Source organism: Microtus oregoni, unplaced genomic scaffold, assembly GCF_018167655.1.
Source record: "Microtus oregoni isolate MIOR12 unplaced genomic scaffold, Mior012 000016F_ref0000370, whole genome shotgun sequence".
Classification (NCBI taxonomy): domain Eukaryota; kingdom Metazoa; phylum Chordata; class Mammalia; order Rodentia; family Cricetidae; genus Microtus; species Microtus oregoni.
In genome coordinates this window covers 14,394,664-14,408,260 of record NW_024543075.1, presented here as the reverse complement: position 1 = coordinate 14,408,260, position 13,597 = coordinate 14,394,664, and the positions used below count along the sequence as shown (strand labels likewise).

Genomic DNA, 13,597 nt, shown 5'->3' with positions numbered 1-13,597 from the left:
ACTCTCTGATCCTAGCCATCAATTTCTTTCCTCATCTCAGAAAGAGCCCAGGGCCCGGCTCAGCCACCTTACCTTCAATTCCTGAGGCATGTGCTCCGCAAGCCTTTTCAGCAGAGGCCGGAGAGTCAGGAGGACCAGAAAGGTCAGTGACACATAGGCTTTTTTGAGTCTATGGCACCTTCCTCAGAAGCCTTGTTGATTTCACAAAGGACAGTAATGTTTGTCTATTTGAGAGTGTCTCAAGTAATCCATGTCAGAAGTCGAGGACGTGTTTGAATTCCTAATCCTCTGCCTCCACTGCCTGAGTGCTGGACTTGTAGGCGTACACTACCATGCCAGGCTGAGATCAGTTGTTTGTGTGTGAGCTGTCATGTGTGAGAGGCAGCCAGGGCTGGTGTGACACACCTGTAGTCCCAACATTTAGGAAGCTGAGGCAGGAGAATCGTGAGTTGGGTCTGAGCTTTGTTTAAGACCCTGCCTCAGGTGTGTGTGGGGAGATGGGGCAGATTCCATTTCTCTGCTATGTGCACTTTTAGTAGTGGGCGGTGACACAGGGCAGCATTGTTGCCCAAAGGGGTGTTTGCTTCCGTGCCAAACAAGTTCACTAAGCTACAATTCACACAACATATAATTCACTCATTTAAAGTCTAGATACACATGCCCACACACACACACACACACACACACACACACACAACACACACACACACACACAGAGAGAGAGAGAGAGAGAGAGAGAGAGAGAGAGAGAGAGAGAGCAAGACTTAGTGTGCTTAGAGATCTATGGTGAAGACCATAATCAATTTCAGTACTCTGTCACACATACACACACACACACCTCAGATAACCCCTAGATGTCACACCCAGGTCCCCTAAAGCTTTGGCACAGACACTCACTAATCTAGCTGATGCCTTTGGAGGCCAACACTGGTCAACACTGCTTTAATCTATGAAGCAAGAGCAGCTCATCACAGCGGAAGCCACACTACAGAGATCGTCAGATTAGGAGGGTGGATGACAGATGGAACCATGTCACTCAGACCTTACCCCCTGCTCTACCCCAAGTGAGTGAGTGTCACCTGTGGTCCTGCAGAAGCTGCTGCTTAAATTTATCCTTAGTGGATAGGGAGGCACTGTGGACATGACTTTGTACATAAACTTTGCTGAATTCTTAGACCTTTGGTTGTTGTTGAAGTGCTGTGTGTGTGTGTGTGTGTGTGTGTGTGTGTGTGTGAGAGAGAGAGAGAGAGAGAGAGAGAGAGAGAGAGAGAGAGGGGGAGGGTGTCTTAGGAGTCTAAATTAGTACCTGTGCTATGCCTCCTACCAACAGCTGTGGGTGTTTTGCAAATTATTTGATTCATATTTTCACATGCTGGAAGAATGCATGGTCACCTGTTTTTCGAGTCTCAACACTTCCCCCAGCTGCCTCTGCTGCCCCACAAGGACAACTCCCATGACTCTGGGCCAGCACATGTGGTCTGAGCTGCCCAAACAGATCTTCCGGGAACATTTGCCTGCGGCACTCGCTGGCATGTATCGCGTGCATTCCAACTTTAGGTATAGGAAAAATAACTGTAGCCAGAAAATCTCTTCTGCCCCTTGAAAAACAGTATCAACACCTTCCTTCTCAGCATCCAGAGGCATGTGATCGTCTTCCTGGGCAAGCCCGGGGCCAGACGTAGAGTAGTCCCATAAATAGTTGATGGCTCATTGCTTTTCATCACTTCAGAATTAAAAATTGTATTTTCTAAGTAAATATAAGAAATTAGGATTTCTTTTCTACCACATCTGTAAAGCATGAGAAAAAGAAAAGAAAAGAGAGAGATGGAGAGGTGGCTCCACAGTTAGAGCCCGTCCTACTGCTCTTACACAGGACCTGAATTCTGTTCCCAGAACACAACCTGGAGAGGCGTGTGTGGCTCACAACCACCTGTAAACCCAGCTCTAAGAGCTCTAACTCCCTCTGCTGGCCTCCACGTGTACCGGCACCCATACACACACCCACACCATACTCAAAACACCCCACATATACATAATTAGAAGTAAAAATAAATCTTAAGAAAAATTATAATTGATGAGCATTGGTAACTCATGATCTTAAGCCCAGCACTCGGGAGGCAGAGGCAGGCAAAGCTCCGTGAGTTCGAGGCCAGCCTGGTCTGTCTATAGGGTAAGTTCCAGAACAGTTTAGGCTACACAGAGAGGCCCTGTCTCAAAAACCCAGAAAAATAGAAAGAAAAAGAGGGGCTAGAGAGATGGCTCAGGGATTAAGAGCACTAACTACTTTCCCAGAGGCCCTGAGTTCAATTCCCAGCATCTATAATAAAATCAGGTGTCCTCTTCTGGTGTGTAGGTATATGTGCAGGCAGAACACTGTATGCATAATAAAAAATTAAAAAAAGAAAGAGAAAGAAAAAAGAATAATTATAATCACACCACTTGTTACTGTTATTTAAGGTTGTAGAATAATTTCACCTATTGGAATATTTAGGCCCCCCGCCAGCTCATCAAAACTCTTTGCAGACCTAGGCCCTTGTAGTCAGCACAGGATGATCAATTCCAGTCTTCACAGCCATGAATCTCAGACGCTGTTGTCCTCCCATTAAAGACTTCTGCATGCTCTGGACCTTCTTGATCCAATGTGGCAGCTGCCATCTACCATGTGATGTGTGAATGTGTGTATCTGTCTCTGTGTGTGTATGTGTGCATGTGCGTGTTTAAGGTAGCACACATCACATGTTGATGATCTAATATTTTTAAAAGAGAGTGCAAAATATGTCATTAATAATTGCTTTTATGCTGCTTATCTGTGAAATAATAATATCTAGAATTTTGAGGCATGTCAAAATCTGTTATCAAAACTAGTTTCATTTATTTTCTGCATCTTTTATGACGCTCCCCAAATTTTAAAAGTCACATGTGTAGGAGGCCTGGAGAGAGATGGTTCAGTGGCTGAGAGCATTTGATGCTCTTGCAGAGGACCCAGGTTTGACTCCTAGCACCTGCATGATGTCTTCCAGCTGACTTCACTCCAGTTCCAGGGCATCTGGCACCTTCTTCTGACTTCTTCAAGCACCCAGGCAGTGCACATACATAGATGCAGACAAAACACTCACACATATAAAATAAAATATTAAACTAAAGTAAAACGATTACATTTGTGGACTTCGCATGCATGGAGTACATCCCTTTGCAGATCATTTGGCTTTTTGACCCTTTTTCTTTGGCCCTTGAAAGAAGACAGGATGGTTGAGAGTTGGCCTGATCTGTGCTTTGTTCTCTTGGGGGGAAAGATTCCAATACAGCCTGCTATCAGCTGAAGCCCCCTGGAAAGAACTCTCCAGCCTGCCAAGCGGGGGGGGGTGTGTGTGTGTGTGTGACTTTCGACACCTCTCCCTTGAAGAGAATTTCAGGGAAGACAGCATTTGAGTAAAAAAGACCCTATAGGCTTAGGGGACTAGCAGAGGTCTCTGGAAGGACACGGACCAGCTCTGCCCAATAGAAATGTGATACAAACTTCAAAGGTAATCTTAAATTTCCCAATAGCCACATTAAAAAACTAAATACACACAGGGGACGCTTACCTCACTATTTTATTGATATGCTGGATTCTGGTTTTGTTTTTGTTTTCTGGTTTTTCGAGACAGGGTTTCTCTGTAGCTTTGGTTCCTGTCCTGGAACTAGCTCTTGTAGACCAGGCTGGCCTCGAACTCACAGAGATCTGCCTGCCTCTGCCTCCTGAGTGCTGGGATTAAAGGTGTGCGCCATCACCACCCAGCTCTCTTGTTTTCTCATATTGAGTTTTTACTTAGTAGATGCTCACAGAATATCTCAATAGGGACCTGAAACTGTCCACCCTTGAGCAGCCACAGAGGTCCAGTGGCTGCAGTCTTGGATGCTCTTAGATACCATTCTAACAATTTTCATGCTTGATTCAGAAGGCTGCACCTTTCACCACGACCCTAAAAGCCCCCGTCTCTCTGCCTAGCAAACTCATGTCTATGGATCTACCACAAATGAGGAGGATGCTTCTTCCTGAGAAAGTGTGTGCCTCAGGGAGTATATATGACCCTGACAAACTTCTGTCGAGGCAACAGGCATTGACTGGGGCAATAGGCATTGACTGGAGCAATAGGCATTGGATGTAAAGGTCCAAACGGGCAGCTGTCTCTGGGAGACAGTGGATGGATGCTGACAGAAGCTGTGTGCTAAAAGTCAAGGCCAAAACTCTGAATCCACACCCTTCTCTGCTCCTCATGGCTTACACAGGAAACCTCAGTTTGTCTGTAGCATGGTAGTGGCAGCAAGTGTACCTGCTTCGCCAGAGGGTTGAAAGAGATCACTGGCTCAAGTGCCACACTGGTGTCCCTGTGTCGGTTAAGCTCCTGCAGCTTTGTGACCGGCTTTCCTAGTAGGATGAGCTCAGTCACCAAACATCTCTCTCCAGTGTGGAAATGATTCCTGGGATCTCCATATATGCATCCGAGTTGAGGCTCCAACCTGCCAATTTCTGTTTCCCAGAAATGAAATTTTTGCAAGCTAAAATATTTTGGAAGGCAGCAGAGCTCACTACTATGCCATCAACACCATGCCATCCAAAAATACACTACCACACACCACCCTAAAATATGATATGGGCTGAGAAAGACCCCTTTCTTACTCCCACCCAGAGCCCACAGATCTTGCCTGACATAAGCTAATATTTCTTGAGATGGTTTTTTTACTGGGATGCTTTATGTATCTTTGTTTTTGTGTGTGCCCCATTGTATTCCGGCATCAAAATAATGATTCAAGATGCACATCCAGTTACCCCCAAATTTCTACTCTCTTGTTGGTCGGTGGTGGGAAGCTGCTCCCATGGAATCTACTGAACTCAGAAATCTTGCTGACTTGGGATGGCAGCACCTGTCTTCTTCGGTATCTTAGACAAGTGTGCTTCCCTTCAGCTACAGCACAGCCATAGTGCTACCCTCAGTGTCTTAGAATTGATACTTTTTTCTTTTTTGAAACAAAAGGACAAGTTGATAGCCTGATCTCCCACACTCATGTAGAAGTGGGTGCTACCTACCTACATCTATCTATCTGTCTGTCTGTCTGTCTATCTATCTATCTATCATCTATCTATCTGTCTGTCTGTCTGTCTGTCTATCTATCTATCTATCTATCTGTCTATCTGTCTATCCATCTATCTATCACCTACCTACCTTCCAGCTTACAGCATCTGACTGGCACTTCTGGTGACAAGCCACAGGTAGCCTGTGGCTTTGCATCTCTTCACTCATTCTGAGAAGTCAGTTCAGATACATCGTTTGCGGAATCTTTCTGTACTTAGTGCAATCCCAATCCGGATAGAAGTCATGGAGTCAAGACGTTCCATGTGGAGCACTGATTTCATCTCCCCATTGTGAGATCATCTTCTGTGTTGGTGGAAGAGCTTGGGTTTGGCATTTTGATTGTGAATGTTTAGGCAAGAGGCTCTGAGTAAGTCTTGGACACTGAATTTTTACTTAATGTAAGGGAGGTATCTTCAATTCCACATGGGAAAATGGTTGGCAAGGCATCTTGCCCAATTATTTACTGCATTTTCTTGTTGAGACAGGGTCTCATTTGTGTAGCCCTGGCTGACCTGGAACTAACTAACTGGTATGTCCTTGAACTCACAGAGATCCAATTGTCTCAGGGTCTGGAGTGCTGGGACTAAAGGTGTGCGCTACCATGCCTGACTCAATTATTAGTGTGTTTTAAAAGAATCTAAGCATGTTCCCAGATGCTTAGGCCCTGCATAGACTGAGGCTAACCACAAAGGGCAGTGGGTTGAAAAGCTGATGGAAGAGAGACAGCTGACTGCTTGCCACAGAAGCCCTGGCGGGACCTAATAGGCCACACCAGGCATTTGCTCTTCCTCCCACACTATGTTCCCACATGGTCTCTGATTCTTCCTTCTCTCTCCGTCCCTTCTAAAATTACCAGCGGTACAGTGACACCGGGTTTTCAAGTTTAAGAATACGGTTAGAGGAGGCCACAGCTGTGCAAATTAAGGAAAAGGAAAACGGCTTCCCAGCACCGTTTGCTCAGCTGAGAGCAAGGACAACAAATAGCGCACGTGTGCACACGCAGCCTCCTGGCTTTGATTTTATAGCAGTATCACGTTCTTCTAACCTGATGAACTGCTCGGAAGACACACCTACTCACGTCTTGCTGTCAGCCTTAGACGAGCTTCCTGATTTTGTAAACCGCCCCCCCCCATTTCCATAGCTCTAAGGTAGGGCAGTGAAAAATCACACCTTTCTGGTCGGAGTGGGGTGATCTTGGGACCAGGCCTGGTATGCAGCAAGAACTTTCTTACAAACGGCAGCTGCTGCTCCCCAGGAGGAACAGGGCCCACTAGAGTAGAAACCAAATCCACGTGTAGTCATAAGCCCCATTGCTGTCTGCCAGTGGGCTTCCACTCACCCCATTCTGCCCATAAGGAGTTCCTTCATGGACTTAGAACACAGATCAAAATGTCTTTAGGAAACCAAAGAGTCAAGATGGGTTGGTGTTACAGCAGCCCCTCAGTCACTGCGAACAGCCCTATAAAAGAGACCAGAAGCCCTTTAACATGTAGCCTTCACATTCTGAAGCTTTTGTGTTTCACAATGGAGACCGATTTCCTAAGAGATGAATGTGTCTTTTGAAATGGTGCCAAGTTTCTTTATGAGGTGCCCAGTCTCCTCAGAGACTGGCTTCTGTCCGTGGGGGATGTGGTGGGAACGCAATTACCTTGACTAACAGCTGTTCCCTCTTGGTAGCCCCTCTGCTCTGGCCTCTGCCCACACTCTCCCTGAACCCACCTCCTCCATTGGAAAGGCCACGACTGGTCCCAGAGCAAGGTAGTCATTTTCCAAATTGCATAAGGCCAGGCTGACATAGCTCCTCTGGCAGCCTTTCATTATCATCAACAGGGAAGCTACACTCGGGCTGGAACTCGGGCCTGACTCAGGAGGAAGGTCGGGGGAATCGACATCTTACATACCACCTGGAGTAAAACTCGGTGACTTCTTTTCAGGCCTCAGATTAATAGAGAAAAACTGAGGCTCCAAATAGGGAGAGCCTGTGGCATAGAGCTAGAACTGGCCTCTGGCCATGTTAGCACTTAACATGGTGTTTCTCCTGCATGCAGGGGCTGAACTTACTCTTCCTGCTAATACCAGTCACCTCGACATCCCTTCTAGACTTTCCAGAATAAGACTGCATGAGTAAGGTCAAGATTAGGACACATAGGCACAGATATTGGCTGAATTCAAGTTCTAGGTCAGGTTCAAGCTCTGTGGCCATAGGAGCTGTTGTCACCCTTTCTGAACCTGTTTAGTGACTGTGCCACAGGGCCACACAGTGAGATCTGTCATGTGGTTAGGATGAAGCGAGACACCATATCAATGACAGCTGATGCTAAGTTCTCTATGTCAAATCTATTCCTTTATTTCCGTGCCTTCAAACCTAGCTTTGTCCCGTGTGTCTTCTCAACCCACAGTGAGGTTCTGTGTGTCCCTCTGTTTTTTTAGAGAAAAAATGGAGGCTCCAATAGGTAACCTGGTCGGAGAGCTCAGACTAGAACCTTTCTTCTAGGAAAGCTCTTTACATCTCGAGAGTGTATTTTAAAACGCTGGCCATCACCCATTGGATTCTTTGGGAGGTGAGAGTCTTAGAATCAGCATGTCCATTGAAGACATCTGTAGTGATGGAATGTTCGGTAGCTCCCTACCAATACAGTAGCCACTAGCCTTATGGTTTTGTGTACTTGTAATAAGGCGAGTGTTGGGAGCTAGGGAGCTGACTCAGTGGCTAAGAGAACTTGCTGGGTTGGTTCCCCGCAGCCATGAGGTGGCTCACAATCACCCGTAACTCCAGTTCCATGGGATTTGACTCCTCCTTCTAGCTCCAGTTGGGTACCATGCATGGACATAGTGCTCATATATACACCCTGGTAAAACACTCATCCACACAAAATAGAAATAAATAAACCGTCAAAACTGGGGCTAGGCTGGGCAGTGGTGGTTCACGTCTTTAATTCCAGCACTCGGGAGGCAGAGGCAGATAGATTCTCTGTGAGTTCAAGGCCAGCCTGGTCTACAAAATGAATTCCAGGACAGCCAGTTACACAGAGAAACCCTGTCCCAAAAAAACAAAGGAAAAAAATTGAGGGTAGTGCCACTGAGGACCCAAATTGCTATCTTAGTTTAATGGGGCTGGAGGCTTCTGTCTGAGGCAGCCTGGAGTCCATTGTTTTGCAACAGCTATAAAAAGAGCTCAGTCTTCACTGGAGCTAGAGTGGGTTCTGTGAGTGACGTTCTGGAACTTTCTAACACACCTGCTGGTGCTCAGGTAATAGATCCTTCTTCCTCACTACCCCTCACCACTACTTCCCTCCTGTTGCCTAGTTCTGTGAGCCGTGAAGACCAGGGCCTCCTCACGCATGCTAGGCAGGTGACCTCCCTCTGAGCCACATCTCACCCTGGGGATGTGTGGCTATGAGGTACACAGTGTGTTAACGGTACTGCTACCCAGTCATGCAGGCCAGCCGGAAGGGTGCTAGTCCACTCATCTAAGAAATATGCTGGTCCCGAGAGCTTGGCTTTGCTTGCTGACTACACACTCGGACCTGCAGAACTATTTGTCTCTGGATTGTCTGCATTGTAAGACAGCCCCAGGTCATCAGGAGCAGTTAGTGCACTCAGAAGGAACCCTCTCTGCCTACACATCTCCAGGGGGCTGCATCCGCCAGGGCCCTTCTTGCTCGTTCCTGAGAGAACCAGGCAACCATGCTGACTTTGAGTTACTGATTCTGTGTTGTTCTTGTCCTGAGAACCTGGAAGGGTCCAGAAAAGGCTTAAAAGGCCTGATGTGCAGTATCAATAGACCCCAGATCACTGCATCTTCATTTTGACTCTTGTTTCCTTTTTTCTCATTCCCTCCTTCCCCCTACACCCTTCCAGTTCTTGCTCCCTCCCTCCATCCTGTCTTCCTTTTCCTCCTCTCTTTCTTTCTTTCTTTCTTTCTTTCTTTCTGTCTTTCTCTTTCTTTCTCCCTTCCCTTTCTTTTACTTCTCCTCCTTCCCTCCCTCCCTCCCTCCCTCCCTCCCTCCCTCCCTCCCTCACTCCCTTCCTTCCTGACAGATCTCATCCTCTCAGGACTCACTGTATGTCCCAGGCTATTCTCAAACTCATGGGACTCCTATCACCTCAGCAATCTAAGTGCTTGCATTACAGAAATGATCAGCCATGCCCTTTCTTTCTTATGCTTCTTGGTTATCTGGTGTTAAATACTTTAGCAGTCCATTGAGTTGCACATAGATACTGAACACATTTTTCTGTTTGCAGAGAAGGTGCTGGAATGGGTCTGGTTACTGCTTTGCTTAATGTCTCTCATTTTTTAAGGTCAGTGTGAGGGGGTTGGGATAAAAATATCAGAAGAAGGGTGCAGCCATCCTCTACAGAAGGCACATGGTGGTTTGGGTCAGCACTGGCTTCTTGGGCCAGATTCCCCATCTCTGAGGAGCACAGCGAGATAATGCAGGTGCTCCAGGTAGTAGGGAGAGTGCAGGGGAAGGTCCAGGACATGAAGCTTTGGAGGACGTCAGGCTCAGAGGCAAGCTCAGCTCCCACTCTCAGCTTCCAGCCCTCACGTTGGGAGGTAACAAGAATGCACCAAATCGCAATGATTGTGCAGGTGAACAGGACTGGTTGTCTCTCTTGGTAAGAAAGGAGTGTCCAGGTGGGAAGCAAGTGAGCAAGACACAAAGCACACTGTCCAGTATCAGCTCACAGCAAACGGTGACTGTAGCTATAACAGAACAGAGGCCATCAGCTCCTGCAGGCTATGTGGACAAGAACCCTGGGTTGTGAGCATCTGTGGACTGCAGCATTCCCAGAGCTGACTCAGCAGTTACCTAAGGAGTGTGCACCAGGGTGCATGCTGAGAACAAGAGACCAGCATCTGTCTCATCAGGGAAAGCACTATGATGGGCATTCACATACATTGGGCACAGGCTCCTCCCCTTAGAAGGATGTGGGATCAAACACATAGGCAAGTGTTGTAAGGGGCAGCTTGTTCGTTTCCCGGCCGCCCAGATTCCTGAACTAATTACACAGAAACTATATTATTTAAAGTACTGCTTGACCATTAGCTCCAGCTTATTATTAGCTAACTCTTACATCTAGAATTTAACCCATCTCCATTAATCAATGCATCATCATGAGGTCGTGGCCTACCAGCAAAGTTTCATTGTATCTGTCTCCGGCAGCTCCATGGCTTCTCTCTGACTCTGCCTTCTTCCTCCCCGCATTCAGTTTAGTTTTCCCCACCTAGCTAAGTTCTACCCTATAGGCCAAGGCAGTTACTTTATTAACCAATGGTATTCACAGCATACAGAGGGGAATCCCAGATCAGGCAAGTTGTCTTGCCTGACATGGTGCATGTGTTTTGCTGGTGCCTAGCCTAGGGCTCAGCTGAGAAGTCAGGCTGTCTCTGGGAATCTGTCTGTTCCCCTGGTGCCCTTTAAAAGCAATAACATACCCTCTACCTGCCTGAGCTGCAGGTTGACCTTCTGCACAGGTTGAGAAGCTGGATGTCAGTGTCCTTAGCTCTTGGTCTAGCCATGGTAACCTGGACAGATAGTAGGTGTTGGCCTCTAGCCAAAAGGATATCCCACATCCATGTTTCTTCAGGAAATTAGGCTTGCGGGGCCTAGCTCTTCGTTACCTAGTACCTGATACTATGTGACTCCCTACGTGTCTACTGAATAATTAAACACAACCAGCTCTCAGGTGAATTTAAAGGTAGTCAGGCCTGCTGCTACCTCTTCAACCTTACACACTCTCTTAAGGCCGGTTTCTTCATCTAGAACCATGTGTAATACTTGCAGCCTCGGAGAACTACTATGGGGGTTATATAAAAATAGACAAGCACTGGGGCTAGTGAGCCGGACCAGAGGGTAAAGGCTCCTGATGCCAAACCTACTCATCTGGACCTACGTGGTTCAAGGGAAGAATGACACCTGCAGACTGACCTGTGATCTTCACACATGCATACACACACACACACACACACACACACACACTCACACACACACACACACACAATGAATAAAACAGAATGAAAAACAACATGTATAAAAAGCCTATCAGAGTCCCTGTGTGAACTGCAATAAACACCTAAATATTAGGGGTTATTTTCATTGATAATATTTTTTTTTTATTGTCATCATCATTTGGATCGACACTAATACTATCCAGGCACACGAACGAAGCAGTAAAGACTATTTTTACACAGCGGGCACTGGGAACTTGCTGACGTTCACACGAGTCTGCTCTGCGTTCCCTGGAATGTGCCAGTTCCCTTTCACTCCCCCTACTCCTCCATCCTGCAGTCGCAACCCTCAGTGTTGCAATATTGTACTGGAGGCAAGGTCAGGTCTGCCTGCACTCACAGAGAAAGCATTCTCTTCCTTGTGGAAACCAGGGCTTTGGGGTTAACCTCATACCAAGGGTGGCTGCAAAAGGCTACAAGCTAACATTAGTGGGTGAGCCCACTAGTGAGCCCTGAGCGCCTTAACTGTCTTGGCAGGATGTTCAGGGCTGCCAACCCACCCAGGCCTCCTAGAGAGGGGGAAGTGGAAAGTATCTGGCCCTGCCTGCTGGACACCTGGCAGATGATCAAGCAATGGGTAGTAAATACGTCTGGAGCTGGCAGACAGGTTTTGGGGGAGGGTGGGAGTGCCAAGCCTGGGCTTGACTGCCTTACCAGGCCACCTATGGAGGAGATCTTGAGGATTCCTCTCTGTCTCCTGTATCTGGCAGTAAGGATGCTGGCCTTTGTGATGGAAACCACTCTGGGACTAGCTCAACCATTCACAGTAGAGCTAGAAGGATCTCCAGGGACATTCAGCCTCCTCATTTTGCAGATAAGAGACCTGAAGCCCAGAGAGGGTATGTGACTTCTCTGGGCCTTTCAGGGTACCACCGCTATTGAACGTGGTTGGTCAGCTTCAGCCCTGCAGGCCTTACAGCAAGCAAGCAGGCTGCCCCTCTGCAGCAGAAGGAGCACCCCCGGGGAGCATCTTAGGAGCTGGTATTCTGGATTGTTTTATGAACGGACTGGTAGTTTATCCAAGGTAATCTCGACCTTGGGTTGTTTCCAAGGAAGCTGCTCCTGCAGGTTCACTCTGGCCTTTTCGTAAACTAAGTAGGCTGGAATCTCCATGCCCGAGCAGCTGGCTCTCGACGGTGTCTAGGAGCTTTTGTGGGAGAGGGTTGACACGCATGCAGATTCTCTAATTTACAGTGACGCGGGGAATATATGGAATGTTAACAGGGGAGGCGAATCTCACTTAGAGCCCATCAGGGAAAAGATCTGCCGAAACCTGAGCTTCCTCTCCTGGGCTGTGAGTTGGCAAGCAGCCCATTGAGGAAACCTCAGAGGACAGGACTGGCTGGCTCAAGTTTCCCTGTGAGCAGCGGGGCCATGGATCCCTCGGAGATACTGTGCTGTTTCTCAAAGGTCATTGCAGGGCTTGATTTGGTTTTGCCTGAAGATGAGAAACGCGTCTGTGAGAAACCACCAAGCCGCACCCCGACCTGGAACCAGCGTTCACACCTATTAGTTTCCTGCCAGTGGCTGGGACTCTGGACAAAGGAGGTCTAGAAATGGCCCAGATGGGGCAAGTCTTTGCTTTTGGAAATTGTTTTTCCTTTGCATTTTTGTATGTGGGGTCTAGGGATGATGCAAATAGGAAAACGGGCCACTGGGTTTAAAGCCTATCACAAGGTCATGCAGGTCCTTTCTTCTAAGACTCTCTCCCTTTGTTATAACCATGTCGAGAAATGTGCAAACGCAGAGGTAGGCTCAGACTTGAAGACACTTAGAAGAAGCTCTAGCGGGTCTGAGCTCTAGCGGGCCAGAGCTACACACTTTCATCGAGTGAGTGAGTGTGTGTGTGTGTGTGTGTGTGTGTGTGTATTTAGAGAGAGAGAGACACAGATTGTGGTGTATATATATATGTGGAAGCCAGAGGTGTCCTCTGTCACTCTCCCTATTCCTTTGAGACAGGGTCTCTCTCTGACCCTGGAGCTCACAGGCAGCAAGCCCTGGAAATCTTCCTGTCTTTGCCTCCCACAGAGCTGGGGTTATAAATACATGTGTGCCTACTCCTGGCTTGTTACATGGGTGCTGGGATGCACACTGGTCCTTATGGTTGTACGGCAAGTGCTCTCAGCCATCAAACCATCTCTCCATCCCTCTGCTCTCAGATTCTGCTGACCCTTCAGCCTGCCTTGCCCCTCCCCCTACTCCTGGGCCTGATTTAAGACAGGTGAGGCTCCCACGCAGCCTTCCCCTTTCTCCAGCTACCCAGAAATCCATTCAGTCCTTGTCCAAGTAGAGAGAGTCTTTTCTGCAGCTTGGCTCCATTTGAAGGCAAGAACAAGGGTGCCCTGGTTTGTTGACTGGCCTTTCATCCTCTGCCAAAGAGCTGGGGTGATCTGAGCTGGACAGATACGGGTTCATATCTGTCGCTTAGTCACAGTAGGGTAGTTGTCTCTTACTCAGTCTCTCTTGATCA

General features: G+C 47.6%; 1 protein-coding gene across 12 annotated transcripts in view; it reads left to right on the top strand.

The window, feature by feature from the left end:
* The window catches only part of Tacc2 (transforming acidic coiled-coil containing protein 2), a 200,367-nt gene that overhangs the window by 65,223 nt on the left and 121,547 nt on the right, over positions 1-13,597 (top strand). For all 12 annotated transcript variants that reach the window (XM_041665996.1, XM_041665994.1, XM_041665991.1 and 9 more), the window contains one exon: positions 41-142. In XM_041665996.1, the coding sequence (XP_041521930.1) occupies positions 41-142 (102 nt within the window). The remainder of the gene's footprint in view (positions 1-40; positions 143-13,597) is intronic.